We start from the raw sequence: 26,284 nt of genomic DNA, 5'->3' as shown, positions 1-26,284 counted from the left end.
AGACATTTCCCAATAGTGTTAATTTTAGTACTGCTAACTAGCATTTTGAATTTCTCTTTTATTTCGATTTTATATAGCCATTTTGGTGTTGTTAGCTAGCACTTTTTTCAATACCATTGTGTACCTTTTTTATGTTGTTGGCTGGTACCTTAACCTGTACTTATTTAAATGATTTGGCTCTATGAAACGGAGCCATATAGTGGAGACAACTAGATCTCTGATTGATGAATGTAACCAACAGGCTACAGAGCTGGTTCATCCCTACAATTATGGTAACACATTTTCAGCAGAAAACAGCTGAGAATGATGGTGGAATATTTAACGGGTAATCAGTGACTACGTTATCACCTTAACAAAATGGGTCTGTCCGAAGAGAAACGAGACTTCCAGTCACATTATCTGTGACTGCTCAGCCTTGATCTGGGCCAGGAGGAGGTCATTGGGTCTACTCTCCCCTTCTGACATTAGGAGGTCCTCAGTAGAATTCTGGCTTTCTTTCAGAAGGCGGAATGTCTTCTGTTCGGTTAGGGTATGTTGCAGCACAAAAATTTAACTATAGTCGCAGTGCTCCGCTCCGTTGGGTGCTGGTACCCTGTTTATTTTTATTCTATTCTATCCTAAGTTACTATGTAGAAGAATTGAATTCAAGTTAGTAGGGCAATTCAAACGTAGTGTTACAGTTTGAATGTATATCTTAATTAGTTTAATATATAATGAGGAGAATTTTTGTACAATTGTATGAAAAAAAGGATAAGTAAATTTATTTAAATAAAATTTTGATGATATTATTCTTATCGAAAACTTTCTTGATAGAACACTATTCATTTACATATTCATATATATATTATATTTCCTTTAGTTAATGATCCGAAGTATCTTCACTCCTTATGTGGATGATTAATTTCATGAATCACTATAATACTATCAATTTTCAAATATGCTGATGAAGTTCTTTCTAATTTAATTATATGGCAGAATGGTTTCAAGTACTGCATATTTACCAAAGATAATAAACTTTGAATGAATGACCATCTATTAACAATATTTTGAAAGCTCTATGTTATATTGTTATATATAGATTTTAACACTTTCAGTTCTTAAGTCTTTATAGATTTCACTGTTTCTAATATACTATGGAAGTCTTCTCAACACAAGAAGAATGTAAAGATCTTTAGTAGTTAAACTCGATGCTCTACTAACTGCTACGCAACCATAGAGAAAACTTGGACTTATCACGTATAGTAACCTATCGTACTTAATGCTCAATCCAGTAAAAGCTTTTATATGTGAAGTTATAAGTGGCATATTATACTTTCTCAATACTTCCTATGTATTTTAAAAATTGCTATAAAAAAATCTTAACCCAAATTTATTTAAATTCAAAATATAAAAATAAAAATTTATTCACAAACATTTTTTTTGACAAACTTATTGATTTAATTATTTGTTCTTATCCTGTACCAAAACTTCTAGATACATTTCCGTGCCAAAAATTTTGTGCTTGAATATACTTATATATATTGTTGTGTGTATATATGTGAATATATATTTATTTATAATTATGTATATAAATGAAATATAAGTGTGCGCGCGTTCAAGCGTAGGTAATTCTGTTCGTGTGGGTTTTCACGCGTAACCTGATTTCGTTACTATTTGCGAACTAAGCTGGGCTGAATCAAAATATTAAGAATTTTCAGAATCGCGTTTGGTTTTTTAATTTTTCAATATTTTTTTATTAATTATTTTAATAAAACACCTACCTTTTTTTTAAAGAATGCTGTTTTCTGTGGAATCAAGCTTTAAATAATTTATACGAAATAATTTTGCTTATTTCCAGAGTATATAATAGATCGGTATTATTCTACAATATTATTCTACAATAATATTGGTCGTTATAACGAAAACCCAATTTAATGAACGACAAAGTTCTTTCATTGACTATTCTAGAAAATAAATGATGGATTCGTTGTACTATAATGTCAATGATTGTAATCTAATAACCTAGTATGAAAAGGATTCTCTCGTTATAATAATATTAAAAATGCCAAAAAAAAACTCCGTTAAAACTCCCATACTGACTACTTTTTTTTGAGTCCCTATACTCCACTAGGAGCGCTAAGTTCCCACAGGTTACAGAAATGTATGTACATCATCTCTGAAATCTATATTTTTCTCTTTCTTGTATTCATTCCATTTAACTAATATTTGGATCTAACGAATCAGCTGTCTAAGTTGTGATTCATATTGTCCAACTGAGAAGCCTATTTCATATGAGAGATAAATCCTCGACATGATGTTATGTCTACTAATTAAATGTCAGTTCCACTTTAAAGGTATTTGTTCTCACTACACTTCATTAGCTTGTTCTGCAGCTGTATAGTATATATATTTATACAACCTATAGATGTATATATTTTTAAAGCGTGTTCTAATAATAATAATTAATGCAAAAATACATATTTAACTTGAATCAAATTTTACTATAATTAATTTTACAATGAACGCATTTTAATGAATTCTGACTTACATTATATTTTAAACTTTACAATTTATAATTAAATTTTTGAATACGAACTCTAATTATATTTATATTTTATTTATACTAGATTATTTCGTAACTTTTTTCTATAAGACAGACATTATAAAATGTTGATGGTTGACTTTAAATGAACCAATTCACTTAATATACCTTTTAGTATTTATCTACCAGCTTCAACTCGGTATAATATTTTTGACATTCAATTAGTTAAACACCTGATGGTATTGACAGATCATTGAACACCCTTCCAAAAAAATGAGGTATCCCTTTAAATAGAAATACAACAAGTTAGGGTAGGAAAGAGGGACAAAAAATAGTTGTTATGATATTGAAACGAATATCAGAATTACCAATTGACTAGACTCGTAAAGGTGTCGACAAGTCATTTTCAGTACCTTTTAAAAAAACTGCAAGAAATGATAGGAAAAAGAGATAACTGACCTTTCTTCCTACGCAAATGTCAAGATCTGTCAAGATATTTTACTATAAAAGTCTAAAAACCTGTGAAACTGGATGACATCACAAATATATAATATTTCTTTCAAAAATCTTTTTATTAATGAACTTTCACAGCAAATAAACAAAATTACAGTTTCGAACATATAAGTCAAATATGGCTTTGGATCAGTTGCCTAATGAATGTTGACTCTGAGCTTCAAATTTGGCAGGTCACGAGTTCAAGCCTTGGTACTTGTAGTCTCAAAATATTATTTACGATTAATTAAATTTAACAAATTATTTCAAAATGAACATTGATGATTATTTTTGGTAATAGTCTAAAAATTCAATTAATTTAAAAAAATTAAAAATTTTTGTTGTTGCATCTTCACTACTGTTCGATAAAAATCTTTATATTGAAAACAATCTTTCGTCAAAAGGGGCGTTAAAAATCAATTAATCAATTAATATTGAATGAAAATATTGAAGATTAATTATGTATTGATTTTAAGGATAATTTATTTTATATACTTCAAAAGATTTCGTATATTTCTCTTTATAGAAAAATTATGTTTATTTAGGTTTTTTTAAAAAATGATAACATTTGTGTATAAAATAAAATAAATAAAGTCTTGAGGTTTATTTATTATATACTTTGAAGGATTTTTTATACATTTTTCTTTAAAAATGATAACATTTGTGTATAAAATAAAATAAAATCTTGAGGTTTATTTGTTATATACTTTGAAGGACTCTCTATATATTACTTTAAAAGGAAATTATTTCAATTTAGGTTTTTCAATAAAATGCTGCATACAATATAGAAAACTGTTACCAATACAAATATGTTAATGTAATACTAACAATATTTTTTATATATTAAATAAAATATATATATATCAAAAATAATCAACTAAATAAATTTCAATAAAACAAAATTAAAAAACTTGACAAAATAAAAAGTGCAAAATATAAATTTAAGTGTGTGCATTATTATTATTAAAATTATAATAATAAAAGAACTTTTAACTTCTATATCAACTATTACAACAAAATTGTCCTGAAAGGATCCAAAAAAGATTAAAGGTATGTTTCATTCTAATATTTACATTCAGCAATTGTGAACTTTTGGAAGAGAAAGGAAAATCTTGAATATTCATGAAAAGTGTTTGAATTGAACAATTTTGCTTATTTCGCAATGCAATGCAATATCAAATCACTTTGTTGGCAAAACATTTTACAAAAATATGCAAAATTTTAATGCAAATAACAAACACAAAATCAAATCAATTCAAATGCTACTTAGATACACTCAAAATGTGCAATTCAAAAATTAGTGAACACAAAAAGATACTATCACTAATCCTACAGTTTAGTAAGAACCAAAAAAAAAAACAAAAAAAAAAAAAAATATGTATAAACAAAAAATAAAATAAATAAAAATATAACTATATATAAACACCCTACATACATTTCAATGTAATTTAAAAATTTTGCAAATTAATAGATAAAATTATTGCTATAAATTAAATTAAAAATAATTTTTTATTTTATTTAATATATATAAATTATACATATAAATTATACACTAAAAAAAATATTATCTGAATTATTCTTTAAAAAAAATTACAACTTTGTGTGAAGGGTTATTATAAATAGTTTGTTTATATCTGTAAAATATTTATGTATACCATGTATATGTTTAGACATACACAGTATATAACATATACTAGCATATAGACGTGTATTTGTCACCTTTCAGTAACATAAACACTTTTCCATGTTTAGAATATAAAAAGCTATCTCACAATCCAAGAAATTAGTAATCGCCATTTAGTGCCTTAAAATGTTCTAGTCGCACTTCTTCCAATTCTAGAAAAGCTACACAACTTTAGCTTCCAAAATATAAATACTATATCTACCGTTTAATTTTTTTCTTATCATTTATTAGTTTTCATTCATTTATGTATGCTAGGCTATGAAGTTATAGTACGATTATAGTAAGTTATAGATACATTATAATTTCATACAATCGCCGACTATACTTGTAGTTCATATGGAAAAGATATTTACCTAAGAAGTAGTCACAGTGCCATAACTAAGTTTGAGAATATGTTTAGTAATTATTTTATTATATATTAAATAATTTTTATTAGAGTATAGTATTAGTAACTTAAAAAATATATTATTGTATAAAAATATATATAAATAATATATATTTAATATATAAGTTCTTCAGGAATTTAAATATGCCTTTAAAAAGCAGCAATAATCTGAAAACAAAAGTGCAGTTCTATTCGAAATATCGTAAATAAGAATATTTTATTATTTATAATATTTTATTCAGTCTTATTTAATCACTTTATAGACAGGTACTAATTTTATATAACAGTTTCTATTATAGCATATATCAACGATGCTTTCAAAATATCGAAATTTTGATTTGTTATATGAAAACTACCAAATATAACTGACGATCTGTTAATTTATGCTATGTAAAATGTTTACTACTTTAATTTTGGAAATCTCAAGAAGTATGTTATATCCGTATATAGTGAAGTGAAAAAAGTAGCTGATCTACTATAATCTATTGGCGTACCCGAAAATTGGTATCACGTCGAACTATTCATTTTGTTTAGATGTTTTCTATGTAACTATATGTGTATATTATATTGGAAATGTCATAGTATATACGTATAGGTATAACATATACATTTTGTAGTAATTAAAGTTGCAAAACAGAATTCAAATCCTAAACAAAGAAAAAGAAAGACAGAGGATTCTTATATGACTATTACAAAATTTCACCAAAAATTCTATATACAGATTATATATATAAATACGATTATATGTAACGTAGACTTTATAAAAGAATTCTCTGTCTTGTTTGGACCTAGAAAGGTATGCAAAGCCCCATTGCTATAATATAAACAAAATGTTTGTTTCCGCTTTTACAGTTAGGATTGGAAGAATATTTTCTCTTTTAAGGGGACAAAAATTTATTCCAAAGTAACCAAGAGAAACGAACGATTAATAGTACTAGTTTCTATGAATATTAGTGACAACATTAGTATCAATATCCAGTCCCGAATGGATGTCCTTCGAGTAAACACCATCAGAATCAAACTTTTTATATAAGATTTATTATTAGTACTTATTATTATTACTCAACTATTAAAAGCAACGCTTTCGCCTAGATAGAGGCATTGGGATAAACTTAATAAAGCAAAGTTGAACTTAAGTAAACACTTAAAATTAGTACTGAATTATTTGTATATCAAATATTGGAACATCACATCTCTCTGACTCTGAAAATTATTAAAAGTAATTAACAATTTTTAATAAAATTTTAAATTATTTCACACTTTAGCAAAAAAGTTGATAAACGACCAAGTCTCTCTCTTAACTTACTTAAAACAATTTTGCTTAAGTTAGTCCTCAACTGACTTAATTCAATGAAAAAAGAAAAAACTTACTTAGTTTGGCTTGTGAGTCGTTTTAATAATCGAATTTTACGTAAAACAATAAATTTTTATCGATTTTTCTAGAAGTGCGTGTCTTGTTAGTGTTCGTATGTTTAGACGTTTGTGTGTTTGTTCATGTCTGTGTACAGCAAAGTCTGTGCAAATGTGAGTGTGTGTGTGTGTAAATGTGTGCGTTTTGTTAAGGTTATGCAAATTGCTGAAAGACTAAGCCAAACGTGACAAATAAAGTGAATTTTAGTGCTGCATTATTTTCTTTGTGACAATAAAACTGTGTCAAAGCCAACAACAAATACCAAACAAATACACTCACAAAAAATAAAAATAAAAATGAAATAATAAAACAAAATAGGTAACGCAGCAATTGCATTATTTTATTTTATTTTGTTTTGTTTTATTTTATTTTTAAATATTACGAGTATAATTTTTTTTTCTTTTCTTGTTTTTTTTTCATAATAGAAAATAATGGTGGGGAAAAAAGATTTTACAGTTTCTTTATTTTTCTACTAGCATATTTAGAGTATACCCCTGGCACAGTTTCAATTGACTTTGGTCACGAAAATCCATAAAAGTATCAGTAAAACTAAAATTTACTGAGAAAATAAAACAAAATCTCATTTGTTTTTTGTTTTTTTTTGGTTTTATGCAAATGCAATAAAAGACAAAACGTGCTGCTGACATAGAATATTGTTGAAATCAATATTAGGATATATATACAATTTTTTAAAATATACATATTGTAGATATGTTAAATTATTAAATAATTAATTATAAATAATTTTTTTGTTAGTGGGAAAAGTCACTCATACGCACCGTGTACCCATAACTTAACAAATAATGCATAAAATGTTTGGTATAACAAATTACTATAAAAATTATCATTAATATTTATAAAAATTATATATTGGGATATATAAAAATATATAAAAATTTTGAATATATACATAGTGTAGATACATTAAATAATTAAACATTTAATTATTTATGCGTTATTTTTGTTAGTACAAAAAAGTCACTCATACGCACAGTGTGCCGAAAGTATATTGAGTGTTATATATTGAGTGTTATTTGTTATATTATTCAGTTAATATTTTTTCAAGCTGCTTTGGTTATTTTTACTTTACATACAAATAAAATTAGAAATTTTTTTATCATTATCCCTACACTAACAAATGATAATATAAAAAGATTAATAAAATAAATAAAATAATAAAAGAAATTATTCTATAGAAACACACTAAAGTGATCTAAAAAAATTTGAACTAAATTTCCATATATAATTTTCAATATATATTAATTATTTTATATATAGTTTTTCGTACAGTTTATTATGATAATAATCATATAATAAAACAACAGATTCAAAAACTTTTGCTTTAAGTTAGGTTAAATATGCCAGCCAGTCTATGGTAGATTTCATCTCAGCGCAATTGTTTTAAGAAACCTTTTTTCCTATTTAGGTTTTAAAATATCTGATTTTCAAAAGCATATACTAGATTAGCAAGAGTGATATATTCGTGTAGTTCATTGTATTGGCGACATCCACTCATGATTGAAGCCATTTTAATTACTATTCGCTAAAATCAAATTAGAAAGTTCTAAACTTCGAAAGTTTGTGTCAAATTAATTATTTTAATCAATAATTAATTAATGCTATTATATTTTTAGAAGAATAAAAGGTTTCAAACCAATGTTGTCTCTCTACTTATTTTGCTCTAATAATAGTAATAATGTGTATGCACAATAATAAATAATAATACCTCTATATATTAAAATGATGGAAAAATTTCAGAAAAGTTGTCGATATTGATTAATTCACAAGACGTTAAAAATAACGTTTATAAATATATATTTTATTGCCTGAATACATTTTGCTCATTTGCCATTTAACTAAAATAGCTTTTCATTCTTACCCACAGACAAGGAGAAGTAAGTAAGCCTTTTCTAAAATTATCCACAATAGAAAAGGCAACAATGCGAACTTGCCACTGCAGACGTGAAATGCGCATAAACCAACCGTCTTGGCATAGCATGAAATCGAACTCTCGAACTTGCACTGTCGCTGCGATAATCGAACTGTCCCCTCCATGTTTATTCGCATCCACATCCATGCATCCTAATCCAAATCCATTTTCTATTTTTATAACATCAAACGTGTCACTATTTTTAACCGATGGTGAATCGAGAAACTCTTCCACAACTGCAACGTTCCTTCACTTCTATTCCTTCACAATACAGTTGTTTATCCCACACTCACTGCATTAGCACTGAGTGAGTGCAGTTGTGTGTTTAAATGTTACTCATACGCACTGTTACACACATGTTAATAATTTTTGAAGGCTTTGGCATTTAAGAGTGTCCGCACTATTAAAGCCAATGGCGTAAAATATATGTAATTTGTTTGTTTACTTGTGTGTGGTAGTTTTAATTAATTTTATACCTCTGAGCTCTGCACTCTGTGCTCTGTGCAGAAGCTCTGCCCTGCTCCCTCCTGCATATGTGTAGGTGTGCCAATATTTTATGTCTGCCTACAAATCGGCAAATCGGTATTTATGTGCAAATATACGGTAATGTCCGTGGTTATGTTGTTGTGTGTACGGCAACGCCTGTGTGCTATGGCTAATTTAATTAGAGCTTCAACTCTTTGAAAGTTGACAGCTTATGCTGGCACATAACTGTCTGTTTACCTACGCTTACCTATCGACATTAATGTACGTTATTACCAGTTGGCTCACATTTTGTGGAAGCGAATGGCATATCGTGTTTAAAATTTAAATCAACAGTGTACCATTGCATTTGTCTCCATTGAATTGAAAATTGATCCGATATTGGTCAATGGAAATTTTTTAATTACTTTCATGCAGAAAAGCAGTATGTGCACATTAAATGCGAGTACTACTATGCTGTGAATTACATATTTTCTAGACGTGTTCTGCACACAAACTATATGTATTTATATCCCTATTAATGCTCAGAGCATTGATGGTAATACCTTGCCCATGTTAGTAATCGCATTATGTGCTTCTAATTAATTCTACTTCAAAGTGTAGGTACTAATGCAAAATGATAATCTTAGATATGCAAAAATAATTTTTCAAAACTTTAATGCTTCGCTAAATGCATGTGTACTGAGTTTAAATTGTATTAAACTTAATTAAATTTAAAAACTGGAATTTCAATAAAATTATAAAATGCTAATTTCAAGAGACGGTGGAAAAAAAATTATTTTTTTTTAGAAATACTAATATCGTCTTTTTCGTAAACTTATTACTAGTGAATAGATATACATTTTTGCCTGGGATATGATTCCTCAAATTTTCCTCTCTTTATGTCAAAAAAAGAATCTGTAAAATCATTTCAGGAAATATTTGGAAAATCCATCTTTTTGTCAGGAAACGAATTGTATACCTATAAAGAATCACAATTATTTAATTGTTTATATACACATATATCTTAAATATTAAAATGGTGTCAAGTAATTATTTAGTTAAATTAAGTAAATATTTTAAGTATAATAATAATTATGAAAAAATAAAAATTATTTTTATAGATATGATTGTTAATTATAATTTATTATAGAGATTTGTATTATATTATATTATATATTATATATATACTTTTAATACTTTTATTATTTTTAATTTATTAATTTATTATTATGTATGTTAATAACAGTTTCATAAATTAAAATCTGTAATCTGTAATAATATATATAAAAGCGATTATTTTTATTAACACGATAATTAATTTTAATTTATTATACAGGTTTTTAGTATTATACATTAAAATAGTATTATTATTATTAGTTTTAATTTATTATTATAAATTAATATTATAGTTTCAAAAATTATTATTGTATTTATAGTATATAATATCTATTATACATTATGGTATTATTATAGTAATTATAGTATTTATTGACAGATTATATTTTATATGCGAGTAGTAGATTAAATATAAATGTTGAAACATTTGCATTATATTTATTTAATCTTATAATATATAGAATAAATTATTAATAAATAATAAATAATATAGTAATTATAATTTATTTATTTTAAATAATTTTTTTTTTTTGGATTTTATTTTTATAAAAATTTTATTATAATTATTTATTAATATAATAAGCATTTATTTTTATTTATATTAAAATCAGGGTAAATATAAGCTTTCGTAAAATTGTTACGTTTCTAAGAATAACATTGTTTAATTTTTAATACCAACAATTAAATGCATATTTATTTAACTACTTAAAATATTTGAAAAGAGACTTAAAGAATGAAAATCAAATCCTACAAATTCTCCACAATTTCAATCATAAAAAAAAGCAAATTATAAAATGGCGCGCTTTATAAAAATCATAAAAAAAAATAAACAAAATGGCCGAATAACTCAGTTCAGTTAACTGCTTTTGAAGACTTAATTACTTCTAATACACGCACACATATGCAACATTCAAGGATACTGCACACGCACTCCAAGCTACACACTAACTGAATCAATACAATAATTTTTTTTTAATTTTTTTTATTTTTTTATTTTTTTCTTACAATGAAATTATAAATAAAACAAGCAGAAAATTAAAATAAATTTTTTTATTTTTATTTCCTATCGAAACTCATACATTGATACCTAAATCCCGCTCGTTTATCATTGGGTCTTAAACATTCAGGTAACATTGGCGACGGTGGTAGTAGTGGTCTCAGTGTTGGGATTGGTAGTGTTGGTGTGCATTCCGTGGTCTCGCCAGGAGACGTGCAAGTTCATGCAAACGTAAGAAGAACTCAAAAGTTTTACAATTTTTCTTTGTCGTTTCATTTGAAGCTTTTTTACTGGATTGATTTTACTAACCTTACGCTTTGGAATTTTTTATATATAAATCAGAAGCAAATTATTTATTTACTTGGAATGTGATTTATATAATTAATTAAATTTTTTTTTCTTTTTCTCTTAATTTTTAAAATTGCACTTTTTTAATTATTTTAAGCAAATTTTTTTCAAAACTATTTTTTGTAATTTTTTATTTTTATATAACGAATTTGTAACTAATATATTAAAAGATGTGTTTATGTGTGCGTGACTAATTTAAATCGCTAATTAATATCAAAAAAAAAAAAATATTTGTAAAAATTAAGAAAGTAAGAAATTTCAATTATTTATGCAGTCAATTATCTCGCTATCCTTCTTTCTATCTTCTCTTCAACTCTTTAGAACACTTTATTCTTATATAAAAAAAAATTAAATTTATTGTAAAAATTGAAATGAAAATGTGGAAAATTTGCATGGAAATCGTAACGCTGTACATTTTTTTATTGCACACAACTTAACAATTTCAGTACATAAAACACTATAAATTTCATAGAACTTTTTATAATCAAATATTATATATGTATTATAAAATGTTTATATATATTATATTATTAAAATTTTAATTAATATGTAGTACTTAAAATATTATAAATAACATCAAATGAATTTGATGAAAAACAGAATGAAAAAGAGAGTCAACATTAAAAAAGATTTGGAGATTTCAACATAATCTTCTCCTCAACATAATCTTTGGTAGGATTGAAAGTCAAAGCCGGGACCGGGAAAAATTTCTTTAACTAGTCGTTAAAATAGTTTAATTATTAAAATAATCAATTAAGACCAAGAAACAGTACTCTTCTAATTTGATTTGTGAAGAAATAACTTAACTGGTCATACTATATGGATCTACAATCTTCTCTGCTGAGAATGTGGGCTCTTTTTAGCCTATAAGTATGTAGTCTTGTAAAGATTTTTAATTGAATCGAACATGAAGATGGCACGGGGTATTTATTACATTGTGGAAAAGTGTATTATCCCATGGGCCTTCGTATCATAATGAATTGTTATGAATTATATCTCGATAACAGATACAGGAAACCCCCCTCTCCCAACTGTTTAAAAATTGTGGTGATCGTTGCTATGTACTTCAGCAAAATTGGGGACTGTTGTATGTTTTCCTCTATGGTAGAGTATTCTATCCATCTCAATTAATGTGTTTTGTACTCCCAATGTACTTTTTCAGCTTTATTAATAATGAATCGATGTTTAAGCTGATATCTGATTATTCTAACATAAACAAAATATGTTTTATTTGCTACTTAAATGTGGTGTTAGATATTTGATCATACGGAATAGATGAAGCCACTTACTGCCACTTATTCTTCGTAGTTGTCCTTTATTTCTGCTTCGTGACATCATTATTTAATTAATGATAAGACTAAATTCAAGCTAAATTATCTGTTTACATTCACTTAAAAAAATTCTTGAATATAACTCTTGAGGCAGCAGAAGATCCCCCGGGCATTTACGCAATACAAGGAAAAGGTAAAAAATACCGAACTGCAATGATTTGCGAAGACCTGAAGTGAAATTAAGCAAATGGCAAAATAAATAGCTTTATTATGCTCTACTTAAAGATTTAATATATCAGTTACTGTGGTTAATGGACACAAATATGAACTTTTTATTGAGTCCTTTTACAGCAAATGCTATATTTGGATACTATTACCATATTTGTCTAATAGCTAACGAATAGTGTCTAAATGTTTATATCATACTCAATCTTTTTTTTTTGAATTTTGCTGTGGGTCCCTAGTCGTTCCATTTACCGATTATTATACTTCATAAAAAAGGTATTATAATGACATATCTATAGATCATTTTTTAAACATTTTGAAAAGGTAAGGTATGTGTACATTTGAATCCAATAAGTATTTAAAAATAATTAGTCTATGTATATATATATACTGGTATTGGAATAATATGAAACTAACGTTTTGAAAACAATTCTTTGACTAAATGCACAGGTATATATTATATAAACCAATTTGTATAGAACTTAGTACTGTAAGTTCTACCAGGTGTTTCTGACTTAAGAGGTATAAAGCTATATATAAATAGAATTATAGTAATAATTATTTATTTTAATTTCTAATAAATCTTTAGCCAAAACTATGGTTTTTTATTGCAGTCATATGTTTTTTAAGATATTAGAAAAATTTTTGATTACATTAATATGCTTCAAGATTATTGTTGCTTTTTAAATGGTATATCAGTTAACTTCAAAGTATTTGAATTTTATTTATCTTACTGATATAACGAGTCTAATTTAGGTATTTCTATTTAAAATGTTTATATTTTGATCATTTCTATTCATTTTTATTTGTACTCCTTCATACTTTTTATCTTGATTTGTAATAAAATAAAGACAACGACTCCAAAAAATTACATCCAATATAGTGCGCGAAGTTCCTAATAAGATTCTATTAACTAAACAAAATTTGCTAACTAAAATTTTACAAAACCTTGGCCTCACACAAACGCTTAAAAATTTCTCAACAGGACTACGTGAACCTTGGCGTCAGCAGCGCAGCCTTAATGAACGTGACTTACTTAGCGTTAGTAATTCATACACAGATTATCGACTAACCAACAACAATCGACTATATTCATCGGCAGATCGTGACCGATACGATTTGCATCGTGAACGTCTCGAACAGTATCCGCTCACACGTACCGCGCGTCTCGATGTACAGCAACGTAATACATTTAATCGCACAAATCACGATCGGCAAACAGCATATAATTCCATTACTGGACTCTATTCAAGGCGGGCACCGCCATTAGCTACAGCCACCGCAACCGTTAGTGGTAGCAGCAGTAGCAGTAATAGCAGCTACCAAACACAGCAGCATCCAAAAATTGTGATAGGCGATAAGGCTTATGAACGATACGGTATATCGGCAGCAACGAACGCATTGGCTTCAACAACAACAATCAAGGGTGAGGGGGGTGGCGAGCGCAGTTTAACTGGTACATTAGGTCGTGAACGTAGTCTTGCTGTAGATAATTATTGGGACGAAACAATTCCGAATACAATAACTGGTGGCGGCAAAGTAACAGCAACAAGTGCGGCGCAGGATTCACGGCGTTTCACTGAGCGTAGAATAAAGAAAACGGTACGTTTCGATGGGCATGATGATGCACTTGCATCAACTGGTGTTACCACATTACCACCAGTTACAACAATATTGCCATCAACAGCTGTGGAAGTGGGTGCAGCAAATATTTTGACCAGTGCTAAATTAAATGCCAACAACACTGCCAGCAATAATAGCAGCAACAGTATTTTAGATACAACCAACGATTGGTCGTGCTGGGATGCCGAACGTCAAGGTAGCCAAGATTCAGCTACAAAAGATTCGGGAATTGATACAAGTAGCACATTCACTAGCAGCGAAGACTCGAATCGTGGTGATGGGCCAAAGGTATACAACTAGTAACGTTTGGGTATCTGCAATAAGTAGACCCAACCAAATTATTTTTCTTTCATATTTTATTAAATTTTTTGTTAGTTTTTGTGTTTTCTTGGTTCTCACTGAAAGCTACTAACTCAATCTCTACTAATAAACTTTACTAAAGCACTTCACTTCTCTGAACTTGCGACCTTTTGTATATAACTGAACTTCTAAGTATTTTCTACTATCTTACGTTTGTTGGAATCATTATTCACTTTATGGTATTTTGTTAACACATTTTTGATTTATTTAATAATTTTTTTTTAGACATGACGGAATAATATGTGTTGTGCATTTTTTTATGTATAATATTTAAAATAATCCCTATATAAGCCCTATATATATATATAAATACATATTTAATTATATAAGCATTAATTTCTTAATATATTAGGTTAGTTCCCGTATTGTCTATATACCCACAATTCGATGTTTCCTAATGCATACGTCTTAGGAAACTTGAGGAAAACAACACAAACTACACCTACATAATCGCACCTAAATATTTTTGCTTATGAATGGAAAACTTGATGTATATAAATATAATATGCATGCTGCATATAATATAGTTTATTTAAAATTTTTTATTTATTTTTGTATTATATATCACTTTTTTAAATACATAATAGTTTTTATTTTTCTATAAAATTATATATAAATTAAAAAAAAAAATATTATAACCCTTGTTTTATAATAATATATAATAAATTTGATCACTATTTTGATTGATATATTTATGTAAATAAATACGTATATAAAAACGTATATAAATATTTTAACATATGTATCCATACACACAAATTAAACCATCATTATACATTCCTCTCTATGATTAAGTTTGCGAAATTATAAAACTTGAAAAAATGAGATGACATATATCTCATAAAATATATCAAAAGAAAATTCTACGTTTATATATATATTATACAAGAATGTACCACAATTTACAACCGAACTTAACATCATCTTAATCAAAAAGTTTCATGAATTTATTTAAAAATGAAATGATCAGTTTATCCTCGATTGTGGATATACTCTTCTTTCGACATATAATCCATTAACTTAAGGGCATATTTGCCTGTGCTTAATTCAATCCTCTAAACATTTTTATATTAGCAGTTTTATATACCCATCAAAGCCGCGGTAATCAAATCAGACGATTTTTCAGTGACTTAAATGGTGTCCGTACTAAACTTGTTCCAAAGTGTACTAAAGTGGATGACAGTTTGTGAAATTGAGTTATGGTGGTGCAAAATCGATTACTTCTTTCCCCACCAATCCGGTATTTTTCGACAAATTGCATCACGGAAACATCTCAACGTGCACACAATAATCTTTATCTGATTTTTTGGCAAGATGCAGAATACCATTGTAATCTTTAAAAACCGTGATAAGATACTATTTTCTTTTTGAACTGAAGAAAATATGATTTTTTCGGTCTTGTCTCATCCAGTGAACGTCACTCACTCGCCTAAAGCTTGAATTGGATGTCGTGACCATAATCACAAGTCTCGTCTTCAGTAATTATACGTTTAATGATTGTTGGATGGGATTCATTTGTTGAATTTTTAGCTTTCATAGTATTACTACGGTACTTTTCCTTTATGAAGCTTAAGTCTTTCGGTACCAGTTTTACAGTGACAGATCTGAATCCCAATTTATGTAAAGATTCTTGTTATTACAGACAATCCTCAAAGATATCCTGCGGAAAGGCATTTAATGACATTGTATTGACAAAGTTTAAGCAATGTTGAGAAATAAAAAATTAATCAAAATCTTAGTTTTATTAATGTAACTTTTTTATATAAATATATTTTCAAAGTCAAGTAATTGCTTCTGTCTTTATCTCATTCCTTTTAATAACAGTTGCTACAAATCAAAATCAGCACTATATCAAGATAGTTTCAATATATTATTGAGTAATCAAACCCAGAATACAAAATAACTTTTTTTATTTATTTGTTATAAAATATCACACGTCTATAATAAATATCTATAATTTTTTAAACTAAGATCTCATGCTTTTTATATACTTTGGCACATTTCAGATTTAATCACATTTTTTATATATATCAATTTCAGTTGTAGATCTATGCATGTCATTTATCTCTCTGCTCTTAAATGTTGCTTATAATCACTTTTTATATATAATATTAAACTTTTATATGTATTTTTTCAAACATTGCACATATAGCTTTATATATATATGAATATGTGTTATGTTGTAAATAAAGTTTGTATTATGTGTGTGTTCTCAAATAATATTTAAAAATATAATTACATTATCTATAATTATTTACTTCAAAATGATTTCTACAAAATATTACTAACAAAATGGTAAATATATACTTAATTTATATATACTACTTTGCTTTACTCAACTGCGCTACTCTATTTACTATATATGACATATTGTTATTTTATAAAACTAACCATTTGTAAACTATTATCCTTGTATGTATGTATGTAAATTTAAGTAATTATTTAACTAAACTTTGTGAAATTCTATCAATTGTTTGTGTATTTAAAATATATAAAAAAAATTTACTTTTAAGCAATTGTATTAAAAAATTAGTATATAAAATTGTTATCTTATATATGTAACAAATTAATTTAAAATGATAAACATTTCTCATTTATCATATGCGTAACTCCAACTTTAAAACCCAACCTCCCAAACTTACAAATGTTATATCCAACTCAAAAAAAAAAAAAAATACCAAAAAAATTGCAAATTAAACATCACACGTGCCTTATTCCATGTGCACATACCCAACATTCCCAATGTTGTCACGAAAAATCCGAACACATAAACTCGAAATTCGAAATCGAAAACCGAAATTAATAGCACCCAGTAAATTGGCAAAAATCAACGGATAATACTCGTATGATCGGTCATATGATATTGCGTAAATATTATGATGGCGAGGATATTCTAGGCTTAAAAATAAACGGCGGTCAGGCCTTGTCTGGCAACGGCAGCAATGGCAGTAGCGGTGGTTGTGGTGCTATAGTGGAAAAGGTCAAACGCGGTTCAGTTGCTGATCTTGAAGGACGTATACGACCAGGTAAACATAAAATAACACAAGCACACATACTCACTACTAAACATCCTATTACATTTATGTATACATTGCTATCTTTCTAACTTTCCACTATCTAAACTATTTTCATCCACCATCATCAGGCGACGAAATAATCGAATGGAACGGTCAAAGTTTACATAATAAAACCGCTGACGAAGTCTACGATATTATTGATGAGAGCCGTTTAGATGCTCAAGTAGAATTGATTGTTTCGCGACAGTTAACACATAGTAGTGGCGGTAATAGTTCAGCACCGAGTGTACGAAAAACATCGCAGCCCAGTAATATTTTACCGAATAGTAATATTGCTAGTAATATCGCCGGTAGTGCTGTGGTCAGCAGCGGTGGTCGTTATGTGCAGCGAAAAGGTACATTTTATTTTAATATTTATTAGAATAAGAATAAGTTTTAGTTTAAAATTAAAACTTTTAAACATTAGTGACATTGGTTTTAAATACATTTATTGTAGAATTGTTAAAAATTTTTCTATTAATTATTATTATTGTATATCTAATATAATTAGTGCTTTCTTTGTAGTGTTGGCTTATTTTTTAACATATCGATTCATTTATTATTTTCTTGTTAAAATAAATTATTATACATAATACAATTAGCATTTTTTATTTTTTTTGTATTTATTTTTAATCATGATATTATCAATTGAATATTAACAGAAACGTTAATATTATTATTTTTATATGCAAGACTTTACAAACACAACATTAAATCACTTTCATCTAAATATTATTCATTAATAATAATATATATTCTATATATACATATATAATATAAATATATATCCATTTATATGAGTTTATAAATATATATTCTATGCAATATAGTTATAATAGAGTTAAGGTTTCGAGACTATACATTAGTATACCAAAGTAGTCAGGAGTTTATATCTGCGTTCATTTGATCAACACTTATTATGTGTTAATAATTAATAAAAATTAATTGTTTAAAAATGATATAATTATGTTTAAAATAATAGGTATAGTAGATAACTTTGAAAAATTGCTGTGGAATATTTAGATATGTTATTTGAAAATTCATAAAAAAGATATTTAATATTAAATATAGAAATGAGTAATCATAATTACAAAATAAAAATTAAAGGAAATTATTTGAAAAAATTTATGTGGAATATACATATATATGAGTAATCACAAATACCACTAAAATAAATTATTTTTCTGAGTAATCCCATTAAAAAAAAATTTGTTTTACATAAATTAATAAAAAAAACAATAAGATAGATATATAAATGAGTAATCACAAAAATAAAAAAATTATTTTTTAATATAATAATGCCTCTATAAACAGAATAGTATTGAAATTTAACAATTAAAAATAAAAATATAATTAATGAATTCAATTATTCTACAGCTGGTTTATGATTTCATTCTAATATAAACACAGCAAGTAAATTTGTTAATAAAACTTTCAGAGCAAAATAACAAAACCCCAGAAAAATTAGCGAACACAAAAAGTCAAGTACGACTTTGGATCAGTTGGTAAAGGAGCGCTGACTCTGAGCTTCTAATTTGGCAGGGCAAAAGTTCGATTCCTGGTACTTGCAGTCTCACAAAAATTATTTACGAATAATTAAATACAAGAATTACTTTCAAGACCACTGATGATGTTTATTTGGCAATACTCTAAACAGCTGTATGGTCAGTCAATTCAATCAAATAAAATAATATAAAATGAATTTTTGTTGTTATAGTTCACTACTGTTCGAAAAAAAAATCTTTATAATTTTTTTAAGAAATTGAATGAATTAAGATTGAATATATAGATCAATTATATAAATAATAATAAAAAAATATAAAACAATATCTTAAGAAAATTATTTAAAAAAATTGGAGTAGATTATATGAGAATATATGAGAATAATTTTCTTTAAGAAAATTAATGAATAATAAATTTAGGTGGAATATATAGATAACTAATTACATATTCACAAATATATTTTATATATTATATAGAAGCGTAATCAGATATCCAATAAAAAAAATGTTTTAAAAAAATTAGCATGTTGCTTACAGATGAATAATCATATACACAAAAAAAAAATTTGATGAAATTAATAAAAGATAAGTAATTTTATGTGGTGAAAGAATTTTTTAGGTGAATATTAAAAAAATTATGGTTGAATAAAAAAATACATAATCAGAGAGAAGTTAATATAATTTAAAGCTTAACCTTTTTTAAACACTATTCAAATTGATTTATATGTTTTGATAATTGTTCTCTTATTTCACTAATTTACAATAGCTTCTTATACTTTCATATTGCTATAATAAAACTTACTTTGCCTTACCATGGATCTATCGAATGGTCATTGTTATCTTAGATATCGTTTTTTTGTTATCAGTTGTTAAAAGTTTTAGTATAACTATATTTGAGGTGATAAGAACGATTTTAAACAGAGATAGAACCCTTTAACATCCCTGTAACAGACAAAAATTTTAGTTTATTGTAGCAAAAGAACATCAACATTGTAAAATGGATTACGGAACAAACTAACTTTTTTTCATGCAAGACAAATGGCTTAGTATACTCAAAAAAAAAAACAAAATTCAATTCTTTAACAATAAAAAATGTGAGGACACTCACTGTATCTTAATAGATATAATGTAAGAATTATATGCAAAACCATTATAGTGCGTTGCAGCTGTAACTTCCAGTTTCGAAAATTAGACATTTCTTAATCTGAGCAATAAGTATCCAACTAGATATTAACTCTATTCTCAGCTAGAGAATTGATGATTCAAAAGCGGGAACAACTAGAGAAATACTATAATGGAATTAGACTCGAAAAACTGTTCAACTTTCGTTACTAAGATTAATAGATACACAATAGAATCATGTAGGATGGCTTTTCTTTTATAATCAAATCAATAATTAAGAAAAATCCATTAATCATACCTTTTGTTTCAAAGCTTATGAGGCTATCATATTACTTATATTGATATATTCATGAACAAACCCATGAACAAACAAACTCTCATCTCAAATATATCCTCTTGAATATATCTAATTCTCTAAATTGAAGTGCTTTGTTTAATAGACAGTTTCTTTACTTATTGCTCCTTAGAGTTGAATTTTAGACCTAAATCTCTTATAGAGATTAGAGTCGCATATCGAGATGACGGCGTAACGCTCATACATCTCACATTTACATATTTCACATTTACATAGTAGTAAGCATTTTTAACATCTTTTAAGTTTTTAAGTATCATAAAAAAAATGTAAACTACATAAATATAAATTTTACTGAAGATTAAAAGTCATAATATCTCGTAATTGGTTCATCCTTATCTCGTAAATTGACTAGAGCATTTTGATGTAGGACTGCTCGCGCATTTGGTACCGAATTGCTTAAAAATATTCGATTGTCATACGGTGTTGGAACTTTTGCTAATATATGTATTTATATAGAATAAATAGAAAAATAAGATGAAACATAAAACAGTACATATATCATATTTTAAAGATGCTCGAACATTTTCAAATATTTCAAGTTTTACATGTAAATTTTCAAAACCTCGTATATTCGTTCTGCTCAAGTATGGCAATGCTAGAACTCTTAGATTACTTTTAGCTTGATTGATATTAATATAGCATTTATTAGTTTTAGTCATGTGTATTAGGAAGATATAGTCATATCTGTTCCTCAGAAGAAGTCAAATAAACTTACAAATATCGGTTATATTTATTTAGATAATTATATGAAAATAAAATAGAAATAAATTCCAATGAAGTTTTCTTAAAAAAGATTCACATAAGCCTCTTTTAAAAACAGAAAAAGAAACAAATAGTTTATTAAAAATATTGAAAATGAGATTTTCCACATAAATCATTAAATATTAAAAAAAAAAAAAAATTAATTATAAAGCACCATAATTTCCAAACCTATTTAAGTCCAAAAACATGTTCCACAGCAAATAAAAAGTTGTTTTATGGGAAAACTTATGATGACTTAAGCTTTATGAATGAAACATTTTGAGATATTGTAATTTATATTACTGAAAACAGTTCTTTTGATTCTCGGACTATGACGTCAGTCTCCGAAAATAATATATTATAAAACGTAGCACTATATTTAAAAAGACAGTAAGTAGTAGAGTTATCAGTACTTATCTGTTCTCTCCGTTCAGTACCCAAGAAATATTGTTATAACAAGTTAAGATTTTTAACATTATTCGTTATTTTTACTCTATTGAAAACATTGCAACAATGAGCAGTATTGGTTGTTAGAATTCTTTGGAGTATTTAGTGCTAATTTAGTGCTAATTAGATCACGTTAAAGCATATCCCTTTTCATTGTATGATAATAATTAAATTTATTTTTATGATTCGTTAAAACGAATGAAATTTAATCATGAAAATTAAGTAACGAATGCAAATATTAAAAGTAATAATAGGGAAAAGTAATGAAGTTTAGGAACACTATAGAAGTTAGATGCCAGATCAAAGTTAGATGTTGAGGTCTTACTATTTATTGAAATATAATGACAGTTTGTTAATAAAAAGATCATAAGCCGTTTTCATATCGGCTCGAATTTTCATTTTATACCTCACTTTTCTTTTTATTAAATAGATTAAAAACTGATTTTATTATTTTTATATAATTTAGGAGTATCTTTTGTGCTATAATTGCCCACTATACTCATTCATAGGAAATTATGCTTCATTAATTTCATTAAAAAATCTTTCATTAATATTAATCATTAACAAATTGTTTGCAGTTTATATATAAAGTATAGTAATATATAATATATATAAAGTGTATCAGAGTATTCTTCATATTTATATCTAAAAACGTTCCCTTCCTTAATATATATAACGTAGTTCTCATATAACAACATGAACATATCTCCATCAATACACTGATGTATAAGTGCTCATTAAATATCAAATAAAATACTGTGTATGTCAAAATAATCGTAATAAAACGAAATATATTAATTCAAATATAGATTACGAATTTAAGCAAATTAATGTAAATTGTAATAATAATCACTTAAATTAATTTTAAAATTAATATTTAATAGTAATAATTACAATAATAATAAACACTCTTTTCCTTATATGTTTTTTCTTTAGCACCGACTGTCGATGCAATAGAAGTTCATCGTGATAAGCCCAGCGTTTTAATAACCTCACCGGGCTCACCGGATTTACATGCCACCGGTGGCAGCGGCAGTGCGCATAGTTTGCGTCAAACGAATGTACAGCACCAACGCACATACCCAGCTGGAACACACACACATCACCAACAACACCTGCAAAACACTTCCACACAACAACATCCACATCCACAACCGCAAACACAACAACGACTGGGACCAACGAACGCAGGTGCAAGCGTACATAACTCACAAACCACAACGACGGCGGGCCATCATCATCATTGCCACCAACCACCACCGTCATCGCATACGCACACACATAGCGTCGGCGCTGCACATCATGGAACCGCGGTACCATTGCCAGTGGAAGGTCGTCTACAGCTCAAATTGGGCTACGACCAAAATACACTGCAGCTGATAGTGACAATTGTATGCGCGACCGGCCTAACTTTGCGTCAGAGCGGCGTTGCGCGAAATCCTTATGCAAAAGTAAGTGCAGATGGCCAAAAGTCTTCAATGTTTCACAAAATAATTACAAAATTGGCTTTAATGTAATTAAAAAATGAAAATATATACATTAACGTATATAAATAAGAAATTGTATAATATAATATGTATATATTCTCATTAATTGCCATCTTCACAAACTTTTAACTCTAATTATCCCTCTTTATTTTTCCTTACACCCATATTATATGTACAGGTGTTCCTTTTACCCGATCGTGGTACAAAATCCAAAAGACGCACCAAAACCCTAGCTAATACCTGTGAACCACGTTGGGGTCAGACATTTGTTTATACAGGTTTAAGACGTTGTGACTTAACGGGTCGTTTACTGGAGGTAAGTAGGTCGACTTATCGCTGAAGTCTACGTTGAAGTAAAAACATTTGAGGAAACCTTATAATAATCAATAAAATCATAAATTAGGTAACGCTCTGGGACTATGTACGTTATGGTGCTAATGATTTCATAGGCGAAGTTGTTATTGACTTAGCCCATCATATACTTGACGACGAAGCTGAATGGTACCAACTGCAACCTCATCAGGATACTTCATATCTCGTATGTTTTGATTATATAGTTACTCTTTATATATATTGTATTAGTTTATGTGTTTTTTTCCATTAGCAATTTGTTATTTAAATCTTACATTTTAACAATGTAGGTTTCTTTACATTGCATAGGTATTGAGCAAACTATACCAGAACTACTACATAATTTTTCAGGGGCTGATTCAATTTTATAAAATTTAATTGACTATATTGGTTGTATACGTTCAAGTGCGCAAAAGTTCATCAAAAATTGTGACATAAAATCCATTTTACATTAAGTAATAGAAAACATACTTAATGCCTAGAAAAGGACTACTTTTTCCATAAGTAGGAGTTTGAAACTACATAATACTTTCATAAATATAATTTTATGCAGAGAGTTAGTCACCAACTTTTGGTACAATTGGACTCTTCTGGCCAGAGTACCGGTTTTTGGGCGATGAACCAAAAGCTATTAGGTAAAGCTATGTCGTTAAATTAGAGTGCATAGTGAAGTGTAAAAATGACTTCAAAACTAGCTTTGTATTGTGATGTCATATATTGACAGTGATGTACATCGATAACATATATCTATCCTTCACTACTCTATCATCAAATTTTCATTCTGAAATATAGCTTATAGATAGATTAGTGGAATATAAATACACTAAATTAATCCTAATATACCACACAAGCTTGATAAAGTAATCAACAGTTCACAATACGCAAGTTAATGTTCATTAACTACATAATCTCCTAAAGTTGTTACTGTAGTATATGCGTTTTATTAAAACATATGAAACTGTCTTTTAAACCCTTTGGAGGAAGAAGAAAAGAAAATACCTCAAAAACTTTCCTTTTTGCTCTCTCATATTAAACTAGAAATATTGAAGATATTCTCACATTGCCGCAGAATTTACTTCAGTTGCCTCTCGCTTTTCGCATGTTTTGATCAAATTTTTGATTAATTCAATGAGGAATCTTAAATACATAGAGTAAAATAGGTTTCTTTTCTAGGTAATTCTTTACTAAGAATGTAATAAAATTTTTAATTATATATATTTTTTTGCTTGCCCACTTGAATATCCCATAATTGCTTCCACCTAATTGGAGTAATCTACTCTTTGCATACTTTTGCGTACTTCAGTATAAGGGCGTCTCCAAGTTCCTGAAAGAAAAGTTTTTACTATTTCAATATAATACTCTTTGCATTTTTGATTTATAAAATATATTGTTGGATTTATTTAATTTAGTGGCGTTACATACTTTTGCGTACTTCAGTATAAGGGTGTTTCTCTAAGTTCCTCAAAAAAAGAAAAGTTAATTCAACTAAATCTTGACACCAAAAAATTTATGACAGATAAGAAGTGTATATATATTTGGTTAAACTGGTTGAGCTGGTTTTGCTGGGAAAAAGTTTTACAACTAAAAATATTATTTGTATAATAAATTCAAAAAAAAAAACAAAAAAGATCGAAATTAATTAATCAATTTTAACATAAAACCATAATAAATCGTCGTACTATATTCACTCATCTTCCATGTATTGCACTTTATACGTCTCCCTTTGCTCTTTCTTCGTTTATTTTATGTTTATCTCCCTACTCATCACAGTTACATCGCGATGACCAAAACGAAGCAGACGTTATGATTTTGACACCAACAGACCATTTATCACCGCCAAGTACCACATCACGTCTAAGCGATTCGGATACAATGTCTGAATGTGACATCGATGGAATAACGCCCGGACGTGATGGTGCAAGCATTTCCTCCATGGGTAGCTCATCAAGTCCACCGCCTGAGGTAACCAAAAAAAGAAAAAAAAAAAAAAACAGATTATTAAAAAAAACACAACTCTTACTCTCCAAAACCACTACAAGTACTGGTAAAAAAAAATTTTTTATTAAAACCAAAAAAATAATAATAACACATATTAACAATAATACTGTTGGTGTAGGTACAGACCTCTTTTCTCACACAAGCCACATATAGTGAAATACTAGAACAAAAAGGCACACTTACAGTGGCAACATAACTAACAACAGCAATACTTACAACTGTCAACAACAAACCTTAACAATTTTTTCTCTTTATTTGCTTTTGTTAACTAAATGTGTGCGATTCAGATTCAGATTCAGATTCACTTCATATAAAAATTCATGTAAAAATTGCATTCCGCATCAGAAATCATCTGCAGACCACATTCAACTCATGTACAACTGGTATCACGCCGAGT

The 26,284-nt window shown here is 27.5% G+C and overlaps 1 protein-coding gene across 2 annotated transcripts in view; it reads left to right on the top strand.

The window, feature by feature from the left end:
• Positions 1 to 26,284, top strand: part of LOC119678050 — an 81,214-nt gene that overhangs the window by 25,267 nt on the left and 29,663 nt on the right. The window contains exons 6-12 of one of the 2 annotated variants that reach the window (XM_038089690.1): positions 13,831 to 14,756; positions 17,635 to 17,854; positions 17,974 to 18,240; positions 22,988 to 23,502; positions 23,717 to 23,854; positions 23,942 to 24,076; positions 25,660 to 25,851. In XM_038089690.1, coding sequence (XP_037945618.1) covers positions 13,831 to 14,756; positions 17,635 to 17,854; positions 17,974 to 18,240; positions 22,988 to 23,502; positions 23,717 to 23,854; positions 23,942 to 24,076; positions 25,660 to 25,851 — 2,393 coding nt within the window. The remainder of the gene's footprint in view (positions 1 to 13,830; positions 14,757 to 17,634; positions 17,855 to 17,973; positions 18,241 to 22,987; positions 23,503 to 23,716; positions 23,855 to 23,941; positions 24,077 to 25,659; positions 25,852 to 26,284) is intronic. The other variant, XM_038089691.1, reaches the window with a different exon arrangement.

The sequence above is a fragment of the Teleopsis dalmanni genome, chromosome 2 (assembly GCF_002237135.1).
Source record: "Teleopsis dalmanni isolate 2A chromosome 2, ASM223713v2, whole genome shotgun sequence".
Lineage (NCBI taxonomy): Eukaryota > Metazoa > Arthropoda > Insecta > Diptera > Diopsidae > Teleopsis > Teleopsis dalmanni.
This window is presented reverse-complemented; position numbering and strand designations above follow the sequence as displayed.